The 27,185-nt window shown below is 48.7% G+C and overlaps 1 protein-coding gene across 1 annotated transcript in view; it reads right to left on the bottom strand.

The window, feature by feature from the left end:
* Positions 1–27,185, bottom strand: part of LOC119453105 (myocardin-related transcription factor A-like) — a 271,833-nt gene that overhangs the window by 160,277 nt on the left and 84,371 nt on the right. The window contains 1 exon segment of the mRNA XM_037715105.2: positions 13,621–13,671. Coding sequence (XP_037571033.1) covers positions 13,621–13,671 — 51 coding nt within the window.

Here is a 27,185-nt window from a genome sequence, read left to right as displayed (position 1 = left end):
ACGCAGGCCCTCCCGCGTGGCGCATAGGCGTTACCTAACTAACTGAATTTCTCAAAAGTAAAATGCGTCAGAAAATTCGTAAAGTAGGACTTACACACACAACCTAGAGACGTGATAGCGTCGGATTGTAATTTGAATATGCGAGAAAACATAATGACGTTACGGCGGAAGCTTTAAACACAAACCCATTTCGCAGCTGCCGTTTGAGAGACCTCAAACGGCAGTTGGAAAAGGGGTCGGAGCGGCACGCCCCGCTCGGTTCCTTGCAACACCATCCAGATGGCGCTCACCTCCACACATCCGCGGCAGCGGCGGCGCCCGCCGTGCGGAGAAAAAGAAAAAAAAAAGAACCAGAAAGCTCGCATTCGTGCGTAGCGTTCGCCACCAGCGTTTCTCGGCAAACATTATGGTTATATAAGCTGCAGTTGCCCGGAAGCGTGAAACGCAGTCAGCGATCATTGAAAGGTATCGCGTTCCAATTTTAAAGGCGAAGCGTAAGCGTGCTTGAAGTTTTTATTAATTTCTTTATTATATTACGTTTGTTCTTGGGCACCTTAAATAAATGACTGATTGATGGATTGATTGATCGATCGATCGATTGTAACGCTGCGGACAGTGATGGAACACGGATGAAGCTATCGAGTCTCAACGCCGACTCTTTTTGACTGCTGCACTGCGCGGATCTGGCGAACGCCGCAGAGCACAATGACAGCGCAAGGTGCGCCGAGTCGAAGAGGCGAAGGAGACTGGGAGAGGAGACAGAAAGAAGGCAACAACAACAACGTCGTCTTCGTCGTTTGGACGCCGGTGACGCCGCGCGCTGGCAGCGGTGGCGGCGGCCGTGACGCCGCAACACACGCGCCCACACCCAACTGGCACGGTGCCCCACACTACCGGCCCGGCCCCGACACCCGCAGTGTGACGCTAGCGGGATGTTTTATATATGACTGGATTGATGCGACCGGATCCGTTACAGGCATAGGCATAGCGGTACAACGTGCATTAGAGATAAATGATTAAGGATATGTACACAAAAATGCGAGAATGGAAAAAAATCCACAGTCCTTCCCCTGTCGAGGAATTGGGGGTAAGCGAAGCTTGTGGCAAGACAACGCTGTAGCAGGCGTTCCGCTTCGTTTGCCCTAAACTCAAGGTAGGCGGCTCTCCGCTGACATTTGGACTCAAGATCGCGCTCCCGCAACTCAGAGTTTCACCTGGGCTTCGGAAGCCCTCACTCTAGAATCGTCACATCGACGACGAGCCCTTTCCCGAGCGAGCTCACGGCGCCGTTGCTCAAACGCAGCCTGCTCATCGGCGGAACGCACCACGCATGGCCTTTCTGTCCGGACGCCGATACTGATCTGAGACGAGGAAACCCGGCGGAACGCGCGCCAACCCCCTTTCTTTCCATTTCCCTCCCCGCGACACACCAAACGACCCTGATTGGTCGCACGCGTCACGTGATCCGGCGTCGGCGCAGTTTTCCCCGCCCCTGCACTTCCTTTCTTCTTTCCATTCTTTCTTTCTGTCTTTAATTCTTTCTTCTTTCATTCTTTCCTTCCTTCTGTCTTTGTTTATTTCTTTTCCCTGCCTCATACCCACATTGGATGTGCGGGTATGAACCATGGTATAGTTTTGGTGTTACATCACCGGCGCAGGCTTTGGTTGATTGATTCTGGGGTTTCACGTGCCACAACCAATTCTGATTAGGAGGCACGCCGTAGTGGAGGGCTCCGGCCGGATTAATTTTGACCACCTGGGGTTCTTTAACGTGCAAGCACACGGGCGTTTTTGCATTTTCGCCTCCATCGAAATGCGGCCGCCGCAGCCGGGATTCGATCACGCCGACGTAGGCTATAGCGTATTCAAGCTTCGCTTGAAAAGCGTGTTTAGCATACCTGATTAACTCGAGCAGGCTAGATGACCATTTGTCCCCGCCCCGTTTCAAAGGGGAGGCCAATAAATCATCATAATCATCATATACGACTACGTTTCATTCCGTTTGACGCGACAGGTGTGCACGGAGACGCGGAGAGATGTCGGTACACCATAGTAAGGTATGCGACCGGGCTAGTTCATGTTGATCTATGTTGATCCACAATGGATCAACACCGACGCCCGGTTGCATACCTTACTACAGTTCATTTCTAGTTCTTCGGGCCCTAATAACTCGGTGCTCACGCACACATCTTTTCTCCAGCGCTTGTCTAAGGCTGTCTCTTTCGCCGTCCATTGTCCAAGAACGCGCTGTTATACGTCATGGTACACTCTAAATGTTCTTTTTTTTTGTTCTAGAGCCCTTAAGGGTAGTGGTTCGTGCCATGTATAACACCCCAACCTTGAAAGATAGAGAAATAGTTTTTGCTGTTACTACAGAGAGCTCGAGCTACACCTGCGATGAGAGAAGCCGTGGTTGAAAGTGTGCGCGCTAATTATAACCACCTGGTACGCACCGAAATATCTGATACGAGAGCTTGACAATGATAGCTAAAAATCTCGTTATAACGAAGTTGAAGGGGGGAGACAGAATTACTTCGTTATATCCATTGCTTCGGGCATTCGATATTGCATGTACTGCACTATGAACCCAAATGGAGATTTCAAGGGGAGTTTCACTTCGTTATATCTGTTATCTCGTTTTACCACGTTTCGTTATAACCTGGTTTGGCAATTAATGTTTCATTCATGCAATCGTCGTGTATTCCGTCGCAGCTATGTTCCCGTTTCTTCGCCGGAAGAAATCGTGAACAAACGAAACTTCATTTTCTCGACATCCAAACGCCCTTCATACACCAGTAAGGATCTTAAAAATGTATGGTCTGTGCTTAGTGGGCCGAGTGCTCCCTAAGTTCGTGAACGCTAGATGCGCCTTACCGTTAAGCGTGAACGCTAACCGCAAGGCTTCAAGCGCTTGAGATAGTTTGTTCGCGGCATTCCGGGATATCAAACCCTACCGTCCACAAACAAGCACTAATATTACTACTACTACTACTATTACTACTACTACTACTACTACTACTACTACTACTACTACTACTACTACTACTACTACTACTACTACTACTACTACTACTACTACTACTACTACTACTACTACTACTACTACTCTACTACTTCTACTACTACTACTGCTACTGCTACTACTACTGCTACTGCTAACTACTAACTACTAACTACTACTAACTACTACTACTTACTACTACTACTACTACTACTACTACTACTACTACTACTACTACTACTACTACTACTACTACTACTTCACCCCTCACCTCACGCCATCATGCACTTGAGAGTCAGTCAACCTTGTCACTGCTCTCGCCTCTTTTGCGAACAGGCCTGTCTGGTCTGGAAAGCCCGGGCGCCCAAGGTTCCCACCACGACAGCGTCGGTCGTTCGCCACGGGCGCGAATCGGAATTGGCAGCAGCCTTCACGGCACGACCTCGAGGAGGGCGTACGCCATTCGTAGCCGCCGCTTCCGCGAGACGACGACGTCGACGCCGTCGCGGGAGGTGCACGAGGCTGAAGCCCGGGGCGCGCGGTACACACAAGAGAACGGCGGCTTCCCCTTTTGTCGGGCCACTGCGGGGCGCCCGCGGAACGGACCGGATCAATCGAAAGGCGACGGCCTTGTTTTGTCGACGAGATTCGGCGAGGAATTGGCGGCGCGAAGGTTTTTCGAAGGGAGCGCGCCCGGGCGTCGAAAGACAGCGACGAAGTGAAAGGGTTCGGCAACGACGCACCCGGAAGGCCTCACCGACAGCTGGCGCCTTATCGACAACGTCGCGTACGCGACGGCTCTGTTTGTTGACTCTATTAACGGCAGCGCTCGGAGTGACATTGCTGAACCGAGTGCTTTTTACTATAAGTGTTTGCAGGAAGCGGTTGGATTTGGCAAGACAACTTAGCGATGCGAAGCAGAACGGGAAGGGAGCAGAGGTGGCCCGTTTTCGTTAGTAACGATCACTAATAGCCGTACGAAGCCTAAAGTTGTTACTGATGCTGATAAAAAGATGGAGAAGGATGAAGCTGATGAAGATATATGGCGGAGAGGAGGGAACGTAAGCAGGAGGGTGACGCAGATGCGAGACGCCAGAGAACAGATGCACATTTGCATGACGCCAGATAAGAATGATAAGAATTAAAATGGCTGAGATAGTGATTAGGGGAATTGGGTAAGAAGGAGGTGGCGACGATATGGAGACGACACTGACGACGAGAAAGTGGCGGATGGTATGCAAATATGGCGATAAGTAAAGGACGAGTTTTGTGATGATTATGATAGTGTCGACGAGCAAGAGGCAAGCGTAAAAAAAAGAAGAGATGCGAAGTTGTGGCTAATGGTGGCGGCGATGAGAAGGATTCTGAAAAATGATAACGAGGAGGAGGGAATATAACAATAAACATGATGTAGCTGAAGAGAAGGATGATGAGGGTGAGGAGGAAGGGTGATTGTGATAATAGCGATAAGGAAAAGGAGGGCGGTGATGCAGATATGAGGAGAGGATGACGGTGAACGTGAGAGAGAGAAAAAAAAACAAAGGCAGTGCAGGAAAGCTAACCAGAAAAAGTCCGGTTTGTTACCCTGCACGGGGAAAATGGATTTAACGAGATAGAAAGAGAGAAAGGCGAGTATACATAAACGGCAATCGGGGCACAATTTTGAAACGGTACGCGTCACTGTCACGGTCTATCTCGCAACTAGGCCCGTAGACCACAGGAAGCGAACTAACGCTATGGCTGCATTTAGCGCGCAGGTCTGTTCTGACCACGGTATCTTTTGTTCCGGCAGTGGCCGGCTGTGCAGTGTCTCCAACGTGGTGCCTAGCGCGTGAATAGACTTTGTTTATCGCCCGTGTCGCGTTTACCAAGTCATACTCATTCATAATTGCATTGGCCGACAGGCCCTACCAGGGAGACATGCGGATTCAATGTTTTTCAATGTTTCAATTTCAATATTCAATTCAATAGAAGGTGTTTCGGATCTCCTCTGCATCTGCCCGCTTTATAGTACGGAGCGGTGAAGACTAGGAAACAGGTTATGATAAGTAGGATGGTGGGGGTTTTCAAGATTTATTGATCGTTCTAAAAGGAGGAACAGGCCGCAAAAAAAGCTACCACACCGAGTAGTTTGACATGCTAGTTGCCCCCGCAAAGTGACAGTACCCGCCGGTTGGCAGGTCAAAAGCAGGGCAATACACAGTTAACCAGTTTCTTAGATGTGTTTGTGTTTGAAGTTCGAAGATGGATGTTGGTGGAGGTTGCTGATAATACGAAGAAGCGTGACGATAGTGGGAAGAGTTGACCAGAGGCGCCAATGGCGATGAGTAGACGGACGCGATGATTACAGTGAGGATGGCGGTGCGTACGAGCAGACAAGGATGTCGGAGCATATGAGCAGAAGGATGGCGGTGCATATGAACAGACGAGTCAAAATGATGACGCGATTACGATGCTACTCCGAGTGTACTGCCTAGATGAATATGTATACTCAAGCAGGCTGAGTACTATTTGCCACCGCCCCGTTTCAAAGCGGATGCATGTCATCATCATCATCATCATCATCATCCTATATTTTATGTCCACTGCAGGCGAAGGCCTCTCCCTGCGATCTCCAATTACCCCTGTCTTGCGCTACCGTATTCAAACTTGCGCCTGCAAATTTCCTAACTTCATCATCCCACCTGGTTTTCTGCCGTCCTCGACTGCGCTTCTCTTCTCTTGGTATCCATTCTGTAACTCTAATGGTCCACCGATTATCCATCCTACGCATTACATGGCCTGCCCAGCTCCATTTCTTCCGCTTAATGTCAACTAGAATATCGGCTATCCCCGTTTGTTCTCTGATCCACACCGCTCTCTTCCTGTCTCTTAATGTTACTCCTAAGATTTTTCGTTCCATCGCTCTTTGTGCGGTCCTTAACTTGTTCTCGAGATTCTTTGTTAACCTCCAAGTTTCTGCCCCATATGTTAGCACCGGTAGAATGCAATGATTGTACACTTTTCTTTTCAACGACAGTGGTAAGCTCCCAGTCAGGATTTGGTAGTGCCTGCCGCATGCACTAAAACCGAATTTTATTCTTCTGTAAGTTTCCTTCTCATGATCAGGGTCCCCTGTGAGTAATTGACCTAGATAAACGTACTCCTTTACAGACTCTAGAGGCTGACTGGCGATCCTGAATTCTTGTTCCCTTGCCAGGCTAGTGAACATTATCTTTGTCTTCTGCATATTCATCTTCAACCCAATTCTTACACTTTCTCGATTAAGGTCCTCAATCATTTGCTGTAATTCGTCTCCATTGTTGCTGAATAGGACAATGTCATCTGCAAACCGAAGGTTGCCGAGATATTCACCGTCGATCCTCACTCCTAAGCCTTCCCAGTATAAGAGCTTGAATACTTCTTCTAAGCATGCAGTGAATAGCATTGGAGAGATTGTGTCTCCTTGCCTGACCCCTTTTTTGATAGGTTACTTTCTACTTTTATTGTGGAGAACCAAGGTAGCTGCTGAATCCTCGTAGATGTTTGTGGTGGCGTGGAGCAGACTGTCGCACAAACAAATGTCCCAGTCCTAAACCACCTGCCGAAACAAGTTCGTGCGGCTGCACCTCTCCCAACTGGACGCCCAAACAAAAACAGCAAAAACACAGATTGTAAACAGGTTTTTATTTTTCCGAGATGTTAGAGACCCATTCCTGCGTACGGTGTGTCAACAAAGACTCGGGCGTGCATTGCCTAATTTTGTGGTGGCGACGCAATATGTTTCAGGTGGCGTTCGTGCTTTCTTCAGAGAAATTGTTGTAAGTCTCAAATTTCTAAACACACGTTTTTCGATGGAATATTTGAGTAGCGTTAATAGGAAAAAATTGTACAAAGATGTTTGTGACGTGGTGTTTCCCGTGCCCTTGTACAGGGCCGTATACTCTGGAGGCCCAGGAGGAAATGTTTTAAAGAGAGTTAAAAAAATGCAGGTGTCGCCGGGAACCAAAACCATTTTTTTTTTCATGTTACACACTGGAACTTTAACTGTTAAGTCTTTTCTAGAGGAAAGGGGTTTCTTTCTACCTTGGGGTTCCCACTGCCTCATATGCAAGCAGCTTGAGACAATAGACCATGTTTTTCTTCACTGCTGGGAAGGCGTATATTTTTGGGATGTGCTACAAAGAACCATTAAAAAAGAATTACCGCTCGACTCGTACGGGATCAGGTACCTGCCAACAGATAATGAGGATGGTTTTCCGTTCGACCCGATTATGCTGATGGGCCTCCACAGTATATGGCGCTCCCGAATGGCTGGCTGTTTTTGTGACCCAGACGCAAGACCAGCACGCATGTATTTCCGCGAAAGTGTGCACAGGTTTCTGGAGATATTGGAAGCACAAACAGATGCTCCTGAGTGGCTGTCAAGGCTGGAGCCTTTTGTAGTGCTCAGGGAATTTTAAAATGAAAACACCTGGCCGCAGTGGCAATTTGGCCACTTGAGCGATCTGGCGTACTGTCTGCTGTTGTGTGTTCATTCGCCTTGTTAGCACGACGTATCCGGTGGTCTGTGTATATACGCGCACGGTCGTTTCGCGCATAGCCTATAGCAATGGCAAATCCGTTTCTGCGTAGGAAAGTCCACGGAAAGGTAAAAATTGTCATCCGACCAACCGTAGCACGAAGCCGTAATAAAGAAATGTGTTTCTGTTGAAGCTACGGGCTGGCTGGATGACAATATTTTTTCCCCGTTCATGAACTTTTTTCCACACGCAATTCTGCAGAACTCTGACCTAACCATATTCAGTGTCCCCGTGCTTCGAGTGGTCGACTAATTCGGCCTCGCGCTAGCGATCGACTACCCTACTGATTAGCTCAGATTGGTATAGAGCGGCCGCCCCTGGGAAATGCGTTAGCCGCGGGTTATACGTGCCCGGACCAGCAGAAATTTTCTCTCTAAGAAACTCGTACTGGGTCTCCTTTGTAGGTTTGCTCTCCTTTGTGTTACAGTTAGATGGACGACCATGTTTTTTTTTTCTTCATTAACCGACCTGTAATCATCAGGACACGGGATCGCTAACTATAAGCGAAACTACACGGTACCCAGACGGTATAAACACTCTCAAAAACAGAGCGGAATGAAGGAGAGAGGAGAAAGAGACGCTTTCCCAAGGCTACGCCAACCTTTATATACTTTGTAACCTTTCAAAGTGTCAAAGATAAGGACGGACGAGGCGAGAGAGGGAGAGAAGGCTCTATGTACTGCGGCGCCGGACACGCTTCCATGGTGCTGGCGCTCAGACCTAGGAGCGAGAGAAACAAGCAGCCACGGGAACCGCCGCGGGGTCGAGTCTAATTGAGGCGCTGATTTATATGCGTTGACCCATTATGCACGGTCGGAACCCCCCCCCCCCCCCTTTCTGTGTTAACCCGACCGCCGCTAGCTATTTGGACGCGGGGCGCAGTCGGCGACCCGTGGTGTTGACGTGCTCCCGCGGCCTCATCTCTCTCTCCCTCTCTCTCCTCACTCCCCCAGCCTGTTCCAATCTCCTCGAGTCTCAAAAACGGGACGTCCGGAGAGTCAACATGTTGGGGCAGGTTTAAACCAGGTTGGGTTCTGACAGTGTGTAGCGTGGCAAAGCTTTTTAACATCTGGGAAGCACCGTCGCTATCTTGGCGAAAGCAGATTATTGTGGCCGATTGGTTGGCGTTGTCTTTCTTTTGCTGCCACGGCCAACAAACGGGACACGCTAGAGAAGGATGGGTGGGGGGAGGGGGGGGGGGGATATTGTGTGTTGTATTTTGGCGCCCAGGCACTACGCTGAACCTCCAGCAACAGGCCCAAATTTCAGCACTTCTTGCGTTGTTTTGCGTTGTATGCTAGTTTATTTAGCACAAACCGGGAGCTATCTGTAGGACAATATAGGACATCCCGACGGATCGTAGGCGGGTAAAACATTGGACGGGGCTCAGGTTAGCGTGGCTTACTCTTTGAAGCATGGTGATTATCTTGGGTTAGCTAACAACAAGGTTAGCTGGAATTGTATTGCGTTATGTAGCATAAATTAGAGTCATGTAGGACAAACAGGACTTCGCTATATAGATGGTCGGAGGAGGGTAAACATTTGAGGGGGCTCAGGGTAGTGAGGACAACTCGTTGAAGAATCATGTTTAACTTGGGACACCTGGATTCCATGTGATTACCTTTGGTTATTTAGAATAGACTAGGGTTATTAAGGAGAAACGTCGAATATGGGGAAAATGGACTAAACCGGCTAATTAACTCAAAACACCAAAACGCAGGAACATACTTTTTCTTTCTCTCCGAATGATCTGTAAAACTCAAACAGGCACACCATGCATTCTTCACGGGGGTGTGTCTGTGGGAACTCAGACACAGCTATACTGTCCGAGCCATCACGCTACATAGGTCAGTTGTTCAGCCGAAGAAGATGCGAACGACGCTTCAATTCACGGGCAAAAAATAAAAAAAAATTCAGTGGCGACTTAGAGGTAGATACGAGAGAAATGTGTGAGCATGTGAGCATTACGTCGCATCTATTTGTGGTCCCGAATCGATGAGACCATCGCCAGTAGCGCTATATATATATATATATATATATATATATATATATATATATATATATGAAGCGAACTCAACTAACATTGTGTGAGCAGAGGGATCGTGGGAACAGCAGTGCCCCCCCCCCTCCTTTTTTTTTTTTTGCTTTCCACTGCTAAACGGAATTGGTGAAATCAATTGCACAGAAACACAAACATTCACAAACAATCTCTTTAACACGAATATACGCTCCATGTGTTCCGTTAGGAAATCCGGGCAAGTTGGAAATTAAGGGTTAGAGACAGTGTCAGCACCATGAGGTAAAAAAAAAAGAAGAAACACTTTCGAATAAAAAAAAGACAAGAAAAAGAAAAGAACCAGAAAGTCAGGAGGCTAATCTTCAACCGAATTGAAGATTCCTTGACGATCAGGGTTCTTTCCGTCATGTAGGCCTTTCTACGTAAGCACCGGTCGTGTTTCAAAACTCATTTCCTTCCAATACAAACACAAACACACACAACCACGCACCGTCTCCTTCTTTCTATACAAATAAACCCTAAAGCAAGTAAGCATGCACATTTTCTCTAGCAATACACTCAATCACACGCGCTAATGACCTGGAGACGGAAGCGTGCATGCCAAGCATTGGGCTGGGCTAACACTGTTATCCAGGTTGATCTAGCTCTCAGTAAAGTATTTCTTTTTTTCTTTCTCTTTCTCTCTCACCCCTATACACGCCGGAAGTGGCATCATTGACTAATGACTATAGATTGACGGACGATGACACATGATTGTAGATTTCAAAATTATCGTAGTTTTGACAAAGTTTCACTTTCACGAACCTCCCTCCCCCTCTGGCAAGTTCCCCGCAATTTCTCGGGGGGGTTTACAAGCGAAAGAAAGAAAGAAAGAAAGAAGGCCGACGGAAGAACGAGAAAAGGAAGAAGAACCAGGAAAAATAGAAGAAGGAATGAAAGTCAGAAGAGGAGAGAAAAAAAAAGGGGGGGGGGGGGGCTCTAAAAAACAGCAAAGACAGGAGGAGGAAGAGAAGCAGGAAAGAAATAATAAAAATATTGCCTGAGAAAATGGAATAAGAAGAAAGGAGACCGTCGAAAAAAGCTAGCAAGGAAAGTAAGGGAGAGGACGGATAAACAGAAAGGGAAGAAAGAAAGAAAAAGCTAGAGAGAACCAGCAAGGATAGAAGGAGAAATGAAGAAAGAAAGAAAGAACGAAAGAAAGAAAGAAAGAAAGAAAGAAAGAAAGAAAGAATGAAAGAAAGAAAGAAAGGAAGAAATAAGGGCTCAGAAGATTGGGAAAGACAGAAGAAAAAGATGCTCCCCCCCCCCAAAAAAAAAAGAAAAAAGAAAACACAGGAGAGACCGAAGGACGAACGGTGAAAGAAGTGCGACAATGCAGGGTGTATGTGTGTATGTGTGAGAGAGGGAGGCAGTATAAATGAGAAAGAGAGAGACAGGGTCCGCAGAAAACCACCTATATTTTTTTCTTCTCTCTCTCTCTCTTCGCGCGCTTCGAGTCGCAAAGTGGCGAGAGGGAGACGACTAGCTTCACCCTTGCCAACGTTCGCCTTTATGTCCCCGCCATTCCCTCCTTTCCCCCAGCGCCACGCGATGTTTCCTCCTCTCTCAGTCATGCGGGTGCTAACTCTGCACGGCTCTCCTCTTTCTTTTATAGCCACTTCATTCTCCTCCTCCTTCGAATCCTCCTTCCGGGCCACGGACGGGGCCACAACACAAGAGAGAACCGCTGTGTGCGATGCGCTAGTTTTAGAGCTCCACGCCGTGCGCGATTGAGAGCGCGCTGTGAACGTCTTACGAAAACGAGATCGTCACTGCAAGAACACTGCCGCGCAGCTGCAGCGTATCCAGGGACGCACTGCCCGTGATAGATGTACGATACAGGGTCGTATACTCTTAGGGGCGAATTCACATCGGTAGTATGCAAGCGCCCGGAAGATGAACATCCAGTTTGCTACCCTGCATTAGGGAAGGGGTAAGGGGGAGACAGAAATATAAACAACATAAAGAGAGAGAAACACACACACACACACACACACACTGTCTCCCCCTTATCCCTTCCCTAGTGCAGGGTAGCAAACTGGATGTTCATCTTCCGGTTCCCATCCCCGCCTCCCATCCCCCCCCCCCCATTCATCTCTCTCTCTCTCTCTCACACACACACAGTTCCAGTCAAATTCGAGGATTCTTTTTTTTCTTTTTGCTTGGAAAACTTATAGGGCGTACTTTGAAAAAATTCACTTCCAGCAGTCACTAGATTTGAACTGTTCTTTTTAGGTGCAACAAACCACATCATAATAATCGGCGCGGAGGTTGCCGAGAAAAGCGATTTTCCCTCCTTCCCACGTGTTTAGACAGACGAGCCTCCAGAGCAAAAAAAAAAAAAAAAGCATCGTTCTTCAACCCCTTATCACCCGATCTATCTCTCCCTGTCCTAGCAAAGCATACCGCGCCAGCGGACCCTGAAGCAACGGGTTGACTCGCGGGCCGCCAACCGTGTGGTATAATGGACCAGCGTATCTGGCACAGTTGCCTCGAAGGGCCAAGCAGCAATTAAGACTCAAACAGCAGCGTGCTTAGTCAAAACAAACACAAGCGGCAGCGTGCTTAGTCTCAAGGTTGGGCTTCTCTCCGCTTCGTACAAATGGTGCCGAAACCGAAGTGAGGAGAACCGGGGGAGAAAAAAGGAGGGGGAGGGGGGAGGGTTAGTCTCGGCAGTCTCCACTTCCGTTAGCTGCAACAAATCGCAGGGCTTTCTCGATTCCACGTTCGGAAGCAAAAGAGGGTGTGTTCCAATTCTGGCCAGCATTGGAAACCGTCTATGCGTTGATAGCTAAATTCTGGGGTTTTACGCGCCAAAACCACGATCTGATTATGAGGCACGCCGTAGTGGGGGACTCCGGAAATTTGGACCACCTGGGGTTCTTTAACGTGCACCTAAATCTAAGTGCACGGGTGTTTTGGCATCTCGCCTCCATCGAAATGCGGCCGCCGTGGCCGAGATTCGATCCCGCGACCTCGTGCTCAGCAGCCCAACACCACAGCCACTGAGCAACCACGGCGGGTACGCTGATAGCTAAGAAGAAAGCGTCGAGCCCAAGCAATTGGAACGCATCAACAAGACGACTCGATCCGCGATTCGAAGTCCCTCTATACGGACGTTAAAGATAAATACAGTTGAACATCGTTATAACAAAGTCTCACCCGAAAACGAAAGTCCATTCGGTATATCCGATATTCATTATAAGCATAGATTCGCTACACACTGATAATGGCGAGAAAGTTTTTACATTTGCTTCGTTATATCTAATCATTCGCTATATATCCATGTTCGTTGTATCGAGGCTTGAGACTGTACTCAATATGTTTAGACTGATATACCATTCCTCGTCTTGCGCTAGCTGTTTCCAACTTGCGCCTGCAAATTTCCTGACTTCATCATCCCACCTTGTTTTCTGCCGTCCTCGATTGCGCTTACCGTCTCTCGGTGTCCACTCTGCGACTCTAATGGTCCGCCGGTTATCTACCATACGCGTTACATGGCCTGCCCAGCTCCATTTATTTCTCTTAATGTCAGTTAGAATATTGGCTATCCCCGTTTGCTCTCTGATCCACACCGCTCTATTCCTGTCTCTTAACGTTAGGCCTAAAATTTTCGTTCCATTTTTCGACGAACGAACACTGTAGGTTTTATAACCCCATCGTGCACCGTGATTTTTTTAACCTTTTTTTTTTCTTTCTTGTCTATTGACAGCTTGGATAACGTCAGCCGGGACACGCGGTATACTATAGATCCTGTATTTTTCATTGCAGCTTTTGGTTCTTTTTCTTTCTTTTTTCTTTCATTTGGTTTCTTATTTAATTCCTATATTACTTAGTCGCTGGAGTTTACTTGTGATGTTTGGGATAGCTGGCCTTCTTTATTGCACCACAAAGGCCCCAGAGACTGGGTATTGCATGAGGGACATCAAACTAATGACCCCGCTGCTTCGTTCAAAGCGAAACGAGAAGAAAATGAAGAACGAAAATTGACGCGAACTCACGTGAGAGCTTTGCGATGCGCCGGACGTCAAAGTCCTTGCACGGGTAGACTTCTGCAAAAAAGAAAAAGAAAGGCGGTATACATTAGGCGCTTGCAAAATGGGCGACTGCTAGGACTGACAGCTTCTTTACGTTTAATGAAAAAAAAAAAACTCTTTTTCTTCTTTTTTCTTTTTTTCTTTTTTTTTTGGAGGGGGGGGGGGCTACAAAGCCACGAACACGAAACAACTGAGGAGTTCGGGACAGGCAGGAAACACCGTGAATGAGTTTGAGAAGACACAGAAGGTCAGCGCGATTATGTCGGCAACGAAGTGAAGGCAGTGGCTTCAATAATACAACAGCGCTAGAGCAAGATCGAGTGCCGCTGTTAGGAAAACGGTGGTGGACTGATGGCTATGTGCCTATAAACGTTTTCAGGACCGGTTCTATGATGTCACTGCAACTTAAACTTTGTTCTGCCTTTGTTTTTGTTTTCTTCCGTATATTTATCGACTTCTTAAAGTACACTTTTATAGCAGTTTGCTTTCCGGCAATACTACTAGCTGGCATCGTTCTTCTCCTGCCAGCACACCGCACGCAAGCAAACGGTGTCTTGCGGAGAAAAGCACTCGAAGCACCAGGTGATTTGCGGTTGCGGTTCTCAACCAAAACAAAAAAGTTGCCTTCTTGTTCATATTATTATTATTATTATTATTATTATTATTATTATTATTATTATTATTATTATTATTATTATTATTATTATTATTATTATTATTCTAGGGCGGTAAGGTTAAACCTTACTGTCCCGACGTGGGAGCAGCCTGCGTCATACTAAGGGTTGATCTTCAGCACCTGAATAAAGTTTATCACACCATATATACCATACCATACCAAGACTAGCAGGTTCTTCTTGGGTGCGGTAATAAGATTGCTTGATTTATTGAGTTGCTGATTGATTTATTGATAGATTTTGTATTGACTGTTGTTTTTGGTTGCCGAACTGGTTCACTGAGTCAGTGTTTCATTTACTCCTTTACTGACCTGACCGAGACTGAATCGCTTACTTCTAAAAAGACTGGCCGATCGATTCCTACACTCAACTGACTGAATAATTCACTGACCCGACTGATTTATCGACGGGTTTGATTGACCGACTCTTACATTTATTGATTTACCCCCCCCCCCCCCCGCCCTAGGTGATGACTGATCGACGAACCTTCCTACGCGACTGCTGCAGCTGACACAGCGTCTCCCAGAAGGCGGAGGCACATACAAGTGGCGGTGTCCCAGGAATAGCGAAGCAGCACACAATCGACGCGACATTTATCTGTAGTACTCTGTACACCCTTTACCGCACCCCCCCCCCCCCCCATTTCCTCCATTACTCCCCCCCCCCCTATTTTTTCCTAGCGGTACCAGACACACACACACACACGGTCTCATCCGTCTCCGGCCCCTCGCCAGCGCAGCAGTCCATGTCGCGATAGGCCGGCCGTCGCCGCCCACCTCTAGTATCACACCGTGCGCTTGAGACTCACCGGCCCACGCCAGACTCGGCGCGATTGCGGAGTCATTTAGGCCAAAGTGGCGAGGACCAGGGAGGGGGTTAAGAGATGGCAAGACAGGTGGCGTCATTTGCGCACCCCCTCCTCCTCCTCCTCCTCCCCGCTTTGTCTACAGCGGAGGAGGAGGAGGACAGGTCAGCCGCGGCGCGACAGATGCGCGTCTCATTTGTTATACTGCGCGTGCGCACGCACGCACGCACCGACACAAAACACACTCGCGCAGACACGCACACAAACAAACACGTACACACAAACGTATGCACACGCACGCACGCACGCACGTAGACAACAAGCAGGCGGATACACGAAAGCACGCGATCACAAACACAAGCAAACAAACACGCATGGAGATGCAGGTTTTCGCCCCCATACACGCAGACAAACACATTCACACCCGCCGTGAAACACCGGAAAAATAATTTACACCCTTGACAGTGGGAAAGGGTGTAAGTCTGTCTAAAACTCGCACTCTTACACCCATTATCTTTCTAAGGGTGTGGGTTATAGACAGATTTACACCCGCATTCACTTTGAAGGGCGTAAATTATTTTACAGTGTATATAGCCCAGTGGCTGTATGGCGTCGAGCTGCTGAGCTAGAGGTCGTGGGTTCGCTCCCGGCGGCATATAAATTAAGGCGAAATTTAAAAAAAAAGTATAGGGCGTACTTAGATTTCAGTGCACGTTACAAAACCCAAGGCGGTCAAAAACTAACCCGGAGTGTCCCACCCTTCTAGAAAGTTCTAAAATGCGGGCTTAACTCCCCCGCATTCTAGAACGTTCCTCGACGCAAGCCCTCCACCTCGACTCAAGAAAGTAGGTGGCAGCGTCACCCCTCGAGAGCAGTAGTCACTATACGCTTCACGATCACCCACGACATTTCTTGAGAAGTGTAGCGTCTTCATAAGTCGAAAGGCGGCGCTGTGTTCAACTCGGTTGAGTGGAGGAAGAGCTTCGAGTCTGGGGCCGTTTGAGAATACGAGCGTGTTCGTGTCTCTATATGTTGTGCAGTTAACTTAGATATATAGAAATGATTGGACACAATACGTGCGGTACGCAGCAGAACTTGTATGCCTAGCAAAAAAAAAAAAATGTCTGCACACTTAAGGGATAAGATCGAATGGTTGGTGGGCACAAGTGAAGTTTTCCTAGTTTTTTTTATGGGGGGCGGGCGGGGGAGGGGGGCGTAAACACGGCGACATGACACCTGCACGGAAGAAACTTCCTTAGCTATAGCAAAGTATAATGTTGGGCAAGTTTTGGTGCGTAGCTTTAACGAAAGATTTGTGGCGCAAAGTAAGTGACGGGATACACAAGTGGGACAGGATACCGGCGTCCTATCCAGTCTCTCTCGTGCATCCTCTCACTTACATTGCACCACAGATACTTGGTTAATTCATCAGCTGTCACTCTCAAAGCCACGTGTCAGATATGTCAGGTGTCTAGTTCCAGCTGGCTGTCGTGTACAGTGTTTCTTTATTATTATATTTCGTTTTCAGCCTTATGTCGTAAGGGTGTTAGCCACGAAAGCAACTAGCACCCATAAGGGTGCCAAAATTTTACGGCACACTCTTTGAAAACAGCTTACACCCTTTGGAGCGTATCATTTCTCCCCCCAAACAATCACCGTCATCCTTTTCGCTTGCGTTTCCTTTTTCGAAAACCCATGCGCTCTCTACTTTCCTGTCAGGAATGCTACGGTGAGGCTGACAGCGCGCATGCCATTCGTGACCCGGAAGTACTGGGCGCGCGGCTTTAAAGAAACGAAAGGCAGCACGCAGAGAGAGAGAGAGAGAGAGAGACGGAAAGAGAAAGAGGGATATAAGGAAGGCGAGGATGTTAAGCAGTCAAGAGTCCGGTTGGCTACCCTACGCTAGGGGATACTAACTAAGTGGTTCGTTTGGAAAGGAAAGGTTGGCGCTATCTTCTGCAGCCCTTGAGGGAGCACGGCTCAGCGCCAACGGGGAGGGGAGAGTGGGAGGAAAAGGCTAGGGGATGGGAGCAGGGGAAGAGAACGAAGGAAGAGAGGGGGGGGGGGGAGGGAGATGTGCACGGACCGTACTAAAGAGTCAAAGGCGCTCGTACGTACCAGACGCTTTCAGAAAGCATAAAAGTGCCTTCACTGACAAGATAAGCCAGAAAGGGTGCAAACTTTAATCGTAAAGTCTACATAAAGGTTTCAAAAAAGGCACAACTTGAGCACAAAAGGTTTCAACCGCGTTAGCTGCTCGGTCCCCAGCTACGCAGAGAGACGGCTATACGGGCGTTCGGGCAGTATACGTATAATAGCTCCTCCGGGCGCAGCTATTTCAAGTCGCGTCGCTCGCTGCCGTTGCGGCTTGGAGCACAGAGAGAGAGCTGCGACAGCGCGCGCTATAGCTCGGGGAGAAAGAGGCTGACGGAGGAGCGGCGGCCGTGCGCCCTCTGCTGGTGGAACCGTGCAACGGCGACGCTTAGCGGGGAAGGGAAATCGGGGTGGAGCGTTTTGAGGAGTCAAAGAGAGAGAGCGAAAGAGAGAAGACACGACTTTAAAAAAAAAAAATCACCAGCACTTCCCCTGTCGAGAAAATGGGGGTAAGCGAAGCTTCTAGTGCGTATCTGACCTTCGTGGTGATTTTCTTTCTTTCTCCCTCTGTTTCTATCTCTTTCTTTCTCTCTTTCTTCCATTCTCTCGTTCTTTTTCTTTCTTTCTCTGACTTTCGTGGTGACTTTCTCTCTCTCTCTTTCTTTATCGCTCTTTCTCTCTATCTTACTTTCCCTCTCTCCTTATTTCTTTCACTCTATCTTCTCTTTCTCTTTCTATCTTTCTTTCTCTCTCTGTCTCTTTCTTCCTTTCTCTCTTTCTCTTTTTCTTTTTCGTCCCTGGTATGTGCCATTGAGCTTGAACCTTTTCTGCACTATCGCCAGGATCGGCCCACTTTTCAGCGTGACACCACCGCCGCCGCCACCACCGCCGACACTTGTGAGCCTATGAAGTTTCGCTTGAAAAGTCACAGGCCTGCGCGGCACACGCAGCACAGTCACAGCGTAAGCTGGAGGAGCGGCTCCATAGGAGCTCAATTATCGGCAGCAGCACGCACTTCGGGGTCTTCGCGGCGAAGTCTTTAGGCGTCGCTTCCGCGAGAGGCGATCTGAACTGGCCGTCCGGCGTCGACGGCGAACTGCGGTCTGTGCTGCTCTCTGCACATCGGTCTGCCGAGCCCGACGTTTGCCTGGATACAGCCGCGCGCGTATAGCTCTACGATTCGCTTCTTCAGCAGCGGTTCGTATCTGGCGAGGAGGCGCCATAACTGGTACCGACGAGTAAACACAGGTATACTGACCAGCTACATGAAGCATGCAATTGCTATATGCAATTTCAACATGTCAGGACGCCTGGAAGAGTATAACGGAACTGCAATGCAAAGTTTGTACGTATACAGACGATACGCGGCGCGCATGTCCCATCGCGTGTAGGAAGCCTACATTCAAGCGCTGTTTAAAAAAATTGTCGCAGTTTCACCCGAAAGGCGAAGCATCAATTGCGATAGCAAATTAGTGGAGAGCTATACGGAGTAAGGATAGTAGTTTTATCAGCTGTATAAACTTGGACATGCAGCAGCACCAGCAACGCGCAGAACTGTTGTCGACGCCGTCGGCGTTTTGTCCGCGTTTGCACTGAACGCGCGCGGCGTTTTTATATAAATACGTATTTGGTGCCGCAGCTAAACGTCGCCTCCCCTCTCTTTCTCCCTCCCGTCCCCCCCACAGCCTTTTGCGCGACGGAAAAAGTCGCGTTTGCTCTCTATATATATGGAAAGGAGGAAAGAGACGCTTAATTCTGCAGCCCTTCAGGGAGCACGGCGCAGAACGCGCGTTTGCTCTTCGACGTGCGTTCGCTCCCCGTGAAAGCGCGCGTCCCTCGCGCCCTTTCACTCGCACATACAGCGTCCGGAGCGCGGCGACGATTTCATCGCCGTTGACGTCATACGGAACCTCACGGCGACGCCGACGGCAGAAATCCGCTTTGGAGTGTCCACATAATTACTATCGCAATAAAACGGCGTTGAATGTAGGCTCCCTAATCGCGTATTAAACGGCACGATACGATGCGAATGATGATGATGATTTAATGTCATTCCCTTTGAAACGGAACGCTAACAAAATGTCAAAAAGTCTGCTTGAATTAATGAGGCTTCCCACATATGATTTTCATTGCAGTATGAACACATATAGCGCATTTTCCTGCACTCTGGTTACTTCCGCACACCTCGCAAATGTGGCTATTCCGACGGTCAATGGGGCCATCCTATTAACGGATCGGCTCGCACACGCCACATTACAGAACCTTCAATGTGAATCTCGCAATATCCGCTGTTTTGCAATAAATATTTTGTGCACAAAACAAACTTTTGAAAGCTACTGGAACAGTAATTATACATTTTCTTCTCAACACATGCCTTTTAATCTATTGCCTGCAACAGCGACGGAACACAAGTGCATCATTAGCATTAGCCACATTTATCTAGTGAACGTAGTAGCACTCACTAATGCGGCTGTCCGGCTTGGCACCCGTTCGGTGTTTGCCAGCCGGGGCTAGAAACACTGAGACAGCCCGGGTAGGGCCAACACCTCCTAGAGGGTTGGACGCCCATACGGCGTTCCCTACTCACAGGCTATACTGGGACGAAACCGATGGGCTGTGTGTGCGCTTGGGTGGGTAGATCTGTGTTAAGGTAAATGTTTGCACGTTTGCCTGTGTTTGGCACGAACGCGTATCGGTTATTTACGCTTGAATTTGCATGTGCTTGCGATTACGTTTGCGGCATGTGTTGCGTACGTGTATACTGTAGTGTACATTCAATTATTTAATCAAACGTATATAATTTCCTTACCAGTGAAACGTGGCAGCCAGAGTCTTACGGCTCCCAACATTTCCAGTTAGGCCGCAATAAACTCTACACCCCGCCTACCAACCTACGTTTTAGTGAGCTTGTTTCTGTTCGTGCAACTGCTCTCCTGTATACTGTGGAAACCCTTATGCAAATGAACGTCTCGATTGGCATTCAAGACGTCAATGGGCCTCAGTTCTGCACTCACATCAACAAAGTACTTAAGTTCATACTCTTCGACAGGGGAGTTGCGCGGTTTTGTCGAATCGATGTCGTGCGAGGTCACGCTCCTCGAGCAATCGCCGCGACCTCGGTGGCGATCGGGTGTTCCACATCATATTGTCCCATCCTGTACATGATCTCTTCCCTACGCGCCCACAAGCACGCACACGTGCGAGCGTGTTGGTAGTGTACGCTAGCTGCGCGTGTGAACGCATGTTCTTGCGGGTGTGTGTCTGTGCGGTTTAGGCTATTCGGGCAACGCGCGCGGCTTGCGTAAGCAAGTAGGGACCACGTTACTGCGGATGCGCCAACTCCCACGTCTCCGTCTGCGCATGCGCAGTACCGTGGCCCCCCAATGCTTGCGTACACAAGCAGCTTGCGTCCCCTAATCAAAAAACTTGTGTACGCAAGCCGCTTGCTTCCCCTAATCTAAAACATGCGTACGCAAGAACTAGGGGCCACGGCACTGCGCATGCGCAGACTCAGACGTACACAAGGTTTAGATTAGGGGACGCAAGCGGCTTGCGTCCCCTAATCTGACACGCTCTATCAACGCAAAAGAAAAAAAAAATGCGTGCCTGCGTGCTTGCGTGAAGAAGGGCTCTTGCGTGAAGAAGAAGTCGACCAAATGGGGAAGGCTGTCATAACGCAAAGCAGCAGGCAACGCGGGGGACCCAAGGTACAAAGCCCGGAATAAAACTTAGAAGCATGCACGACAAGCGAAGAGGACGGGAGTAGACAGAGACCAGGCGCGGTGTCACTTTGGAAGACGCGGAGGTTAAAAGGGGGAGAAGAAGGTATTTGGCTGGCGCCGGCGGAGACCGCGGTGTTGACGAGTCCGTCTCCGCACCCGTCAGCGCTGACGAGGAAAGGCGCCGAGACAAGCGAATATCCTCGAATGAGAGCGACGCGGGAAAGCCGCACCGAAGAAGAAACGCGGATATAAGCGGCGTGTAAGCTTCGCTATTCTCCCCCCGCCACCCGCTCTTCCGCACTCCTTTCTTTCTTTCCTTCTTTCTTTCTTTTTTTTTTCTTTCTTTTCTTCGCTTTCTTGCCATTCGGTGGAGCCAACCTCATGACAAAGTCCTGGGCTGCCCTCGGTATAGCCAAGGCGGGATGAGCCGCTGGTGGACCTAACCTAATTACCTAACCTAACCTGATCTGATCTCAAATTTGCCCCTGAACTGCTCGAACTATTTACCGAAATGCACGTCTTGGACCGCGAACACCCAGTTCTCTCATCACTTCTTATTGTCCCTCGGGGCGTTCTTTGTTGCTTAAAAGAATACTGGCGTATGACATTATCGTTTTTGCTTTTAGTTTTCTCGTTTTTATTTTCTCGTCAAACGAAGGTGCCAGCCCTCAAGCATTACAATCATAGCCTATTTACGTACACTGCAGTACAAAAAGGCGTCTCCCATCCATCTCCAATTACCACTGTCTTGAGCTAGCTGATTCCAAGTTGCGCCTGCAAGATTTCCTAATTTCGGCAAGTTACACTTTCCGTGTTGTCTTGCCATCTTTTTTGTGGTCGTTCCTTATTCTGTGCTATCCAACCCGAAATTTCCCAATTTTATCGCCCCATCTAATTTTTCTGCCGTCCTCGACTGCATTTCCCTTCCCTTGGCAGCCATTATGTACCTCGAATGGTCCACCGGTTAGTTATACCCACGCAGCACACGGCCTGCCAAGTTCCATCTCGTTTTCTCGTAATGTCGACTAGAATATCCGCTTTCCCCGTCTGCTCTCTGATCAACACCGCTCTCTTCCCGTCTCTTAATGTTAGGCCTAACATTTTTCGTTCCATCGCTCTTTGCGCGGTCCTTGAGAGCTTTTTTGCAGCGAAGCTGTATGTGGCTATAGCCGATTCGTCTGTCTGTCGCCTGTACGCCGAAAACGCCTCCGGCGCAACCCAATGCGCATGCGCGAGAAAAAAGAAAAAAAAAACACCGCATATCCACGAAGTGAACGATGATGAGTGGGCGAAGCACCGGGGGATCATTCGGGCAAAACGCCGGAAGCGTTCTCCGGAAGCCGAAAGCTGGCTTCCGGTTCCGGCTTCCGGAAGCGGAAGCGGAGCCGGAAACGGAAGCCGGCTTCCGGAAGACGGAGCGTGGCGTACATATACTATACAAATACATATATATAGACATATATATACATATACATAGTTATGTATATATATATATATATATATATATATATATATATATATACTGTATATGTGTACAGTATATACAGCGCTTATATAGCCCTTGTGCACCGCAGCGCCCCTAGCGGTCTCCATGCAAACCAGAGCTACGGACAACGGACGAGGGACAAGGCTCGGCCCTAAGGTGCTTCGCCCCTAAAAGGTAGGAGAGGCGGCGCGCGATTGGCTGCGCCAGTAGTGACGTCGTTGCTCTCCGTAGCAGCCGAGCGCGCGCGCAGCAGTTTCTCTCCGGCTCCGAAATAGGCAAGCCGCGCGTCATGCGCGTACTCCTGAGGAGCAGGCAGCTTTCGATCAGCAACGCCACGAGCAGAACCGGGAACGAGCTCGTCTACGCCGCGTGCCGATGCTGTAGCCCGGGCACAAGAACAGGCTCGTGCAGCCGAGCGCAAGCAGCAACTGCGTTTACCGAGAATCCGGCAGCCTCTCAAGCCGTCGTTTAATGAACCGTCCGGATTAACCCAGTGATAAAACACAGGGCCGCACGTTTCAGCTTCGCTGGTTAATCATCTGTACGGAGTGCTCGGGCGGCGATATTTGATAATCAAGTTAGCTGAGAAAAAAGAAGAGTATTTTGTCCCATATCATACTACAGGCACATGTTCTCGGCGTGTTCAGATAAAATGAACGCACCCCGTGCGTCTAGCTCATGTATGCTGCTTTCTTGTTGTGCTTAGCTGTAAAATTCACTTGTCAAACGTTCTAACTGTACAACAAAATTGGTACCAGCTGGAGAGTTCCAATTTCTGTAGGCCATTGTAACTTGTGTCGTTGAAGGAAGTCTTTCGGGAACTGTTGGGCGACCATGTCTTCTTTGACACAGAAATACATATATATGAAGTACGATGTATTGCATGTGTGGTACGTTATATTGCACTGTATACGTTCATACAACAGGTGTACGCGTGCCTACAGGTAAATAAATTTCCTTGTCAGAAATACACTTGTGCGATCCAAAGAGCGCTCTTATCTGCCGCAATCCATCGGAAGTTCATCTGCAATATGTGAGATCTTCACCGCTATATTGACGAGGAACCGAAAACGACGAGCAGCTTCTAACGCGATAGCGTTAAGGGCCCCCTGTCGCAGAAAATCCGGCGTCGGTGTCAGCGTGGGCTCTCCGGCGTTGTTGGCGGATATAATCACCCCGAACCACTCCGACCGGGCAGGCCCATCGCGTGGCACAAGGCGTTAGTGAACAAAAATTGAATTTCTAAAAGTAAAATTCGTCACAAAAATCGTAAAGTACGACTTAACCACAATCTACAGACGTGATAGCGTCGGATTGTGATTTGAATATACGAGAAAAAAAGCCTGATAAGCAGCCTGGGATCTTTGAATGCTATCGCGTTCCACTCTTAAAGGCGAAGATTAGGCGTCCTCCAATTCTGATGGTGCACGACTCAAGCAAGCAACGCTCAAGGCAGCATTTTTTTATTGCGATAGCAATTATATGGACACTTCAACCGGATTTCTGCCGTCGCCGTCGCTGTTGTCGTCGCCGTCGCCGTGAGGTTTCGTATAAAGTCCAAGGGCGATAAAATCGTCGCCGCGCGCCGTATGCGCGAGCGAAAGTGCGCGGGGGACGCGCGCTATCACGGAGAGCGAACGCACGGCGGAAAGCAAACGCGACCGTCGCGCGAAAGGCCGTGGGGGTATGGGAGGGAGGGAAGCGGGGCGACGCTGTGCTCCGGCACCAAAGGCGTATCTTGCAACCGGGCGTAAGGGGAACTTGTCACTCAATCTCCCACGCGAAAGCAAGAAAGCGGGAAGGCAGCGCGGGAGGGAGGGGGGGGGGCGCAGCTTCTACTCTGCCAACTGCGCTCGTACTTTGCCCGTGGCTGTGGCGGTCGCCCGCACCGTCTCTTATTCCACACCGCTCTGACCTTTGTATGCGCTGTGCATTCGCCGCTCAGTTTCCGTTGAAGCGATAGACCGCGCGAGCCTTCGTCCGCTGCGGCAGCTGCGCTTGCCGCCAGCGTTTTGACAGTCGTTGTCTGCGGTCATTCAGTGTGATCTATTCATGTTCGCTTGTGCGCGCTGACACCACGATTGTTAATTCAGTTAGTAAGTGAACATGTCCAAGTTTATGCCTGCCGATAAAACCACTATCCCTACTCCGAATAGCCATCTACTAATTTGCTATCGCAATCGATGCTTCGCCTTTCGGGCGAAACTGCGACATTTTTTTACGAATCTCGTTCACGTATATTACGCAGTGCACTGCGCTATAGCAAACTACAAGGCGGGAGAGGCTCTCGCTGCGGTCCATGAGCCTGTGCTGTGCCTCCTGATTGGTGTAACCAAAATCCTACGATGTAATGCATACAGTTCCCTATAAAATTTACACGTACAAGTAGTGCCGCTGGAGTCAGGTTTCTCCGAATGCATCCGCATGCACGAGTAGTTCCGAAGTACGCCTTTACTTTGAGCGGAAATAAAATCTTAGTTCAAATTCTTTATCTGCCCGTTACAATACAAGATGTGAAAGGCGATATTTGTCAATTAGGGTAGTGAGTTGAATTTCCAGTAAACTGCAGGCGGCCGCTGTTTCCCGACGGCGCCGAGCGGTGACGCCGTAGACGAAACGGCAGTGCAATCGTCGTTACCGAGCGTGTTAAAAACACACACGCAACACGCGAAACAAGGCTTTTCACGGAATTCATACTTGGGATATGACGGACCGGCACTAAAGCCAGCTTTAGAGAGCACGATCTCGCTGACGACATAGACGCGCGTACAACGGAGACGGCTATTTTGATAAAAGTCCGTAAGCTTGGAAGAACACGCTTTCCGTTAAGGGCCCAGGCTGTCGGCGTCTGTCGCGCGATCACGCTTAAAAGCAAGTCCTCAAAACAGGGTCAAAACAAGTGCAGATCTGATCGAAACCGGTTCAAAATAAACTAACATGATTCAGTGTAAATTAACAGACAGGAATAATCAAGCATTAAGCGCGTTAATTAACAGAAATTCGTTAAGATCGTTTCTATCAGCAAAGGCTTTGGCTTCATGTGCGTGATGGTTTGACTCCATATGGGTGGCAGTTTCCCACCAGTTGCGCCTTATCACAGGGATCAAAACGGACGATGGATTGCTAAACGCACGATAAAACACAGGATAAAACAAGATAAACACAAGGGAAACATCAGCGAATCACTGCTCCGCACTTCCCCAGCTTTCACGTTCAGTGGAATTGCATTACCGCCGAATTCACCATCTATTTTTGTTAACCTCCAAGTTCCTGCCCCACATGTTAGCACCGGTAGAAGAATACAATAATTGCACACTTGTTTTCAACGGCAGTAATAAGCTCCAACTCAGAATTTGACAATGCCCGCCGTATGCACTTCAACTCATTTTATTTGTCCGTAAATTTCCTGCTCATTACCGGGTCACCTGAACCCCAATGAGATAGCCCACGACCGTGCGCGAGGTTTCATATGCCGCGACGGGATGGTGTCTCGGGTGAGTTCGGGAGAGCTCTTCCACAGTGATCCTCTAGTTACTTTTCACGAAATCACATCACATTACAGAGGGGATCGGCAGAGTTTTCCCTCCCCCCATCATAAGCTCAACAGATCGCAATCTAGCACGCTCCGCATGCTCCAGACGGGGTCCTACCCCTCTAGGGGCTTTCTGAACAAACCACCCCGACATCGATCCATTCTGCCCAGATTGTGGCACTGAATTTTGCTCATTAAATCACATGCTCTGGCAGTGCCCTGTGTTACAGGATTTTAACCGAGAAGAAGAACGAAGGCCATCACAGATCCCAGACAAGACGTCCAACTCCTGGCTGTCCAGAGGGCCCGTGAACGAGCGGATAGGCACGGCCTCTCTGTTCCGACATGGGACTAGCCAACGGCTAGCAGGCCCCCCTGCCTAGCTTCTCAGGACCTAAATAAAGTGTTTACTACTACTACTACTACTACTCGTGACCGGAGTGCCCTGTGAGTAAATGGCCTAGGTAAACGTATTATTGCACAGATAATTCAAGAGGCTCTCTGCCAATCTAGAAGCATGGTGGACTGGAGTAGAGGTCGAACACCGGGTTTAATTCTGTGCAAACCCTCTACACCCCCGCCAAAAAACAAAAAAAAAACCTAGTAAGCCTCCGAGCACCCTAAATATTTTAATACTTGTCTCCACGAGCCAGGGTCCGTATTCACAAAAAATCTCTTACGCTAAGAATTGTTCTTAAGAGCACATTAATGCAACCAATCCTGATGCAGGGCGTATTATTAGCGAAGGCTGTCAGCTAATGACAGAGCGCGCTTACGAATGAATAAAGCCTTGTGGATTCTGGCATAGTTTCGGTTTCGGTATGACCTGGATGTGCATGCCACATTGCGTCACGATACACTGGCTCGCTCCGTTCTTGCGACCGCTGCGGCTGGCACGCGAGAGCGAAGCAAGAAGCAATGCGCGCAGCAATCGTTTTTTTTTTTTTTTTGCGTCAGAAACGTTATTGTAGCTAGCTTCATTGCTACACGACGGCAGCACGATAATGCTGATTATGGCGGACCCGGCATTTTGAGACCAAGTTTCATTTTAAAAATTAAGTAAAATGAGTTGATATACTTAATTAAAGTATATTTTAAGCGTTTGACAATCGCCATACTTGCAAGTGCAAATACTTGGTATGCGCACATTCAATCCAAATTCAAATATCAAATGCACTTGGTATATGCCCTCGCAAATACTAGCGAGTGCAAATAT

The sequence above is a fragment of the Dermacentor silvarum genome, chromosome 5 (genome assembly GCF_013339745.2).
Source record: "Dermacentor silvarum isolate Dsil-2018 chromosome 5, BIME_Dsil_1.4, whole genome shotgun sequence".
Lineage (NCBI taxonomy): Eukaryota > Metazoa > Arthropoda > Arachnida > Ixodida > Ixodidae > Dermacentor > Dermacentor silvarum.
Note: the sequence above shows the minus strand (reverse complement) of the source record. Positions and strands in the feature narration are given on the sequence as shown.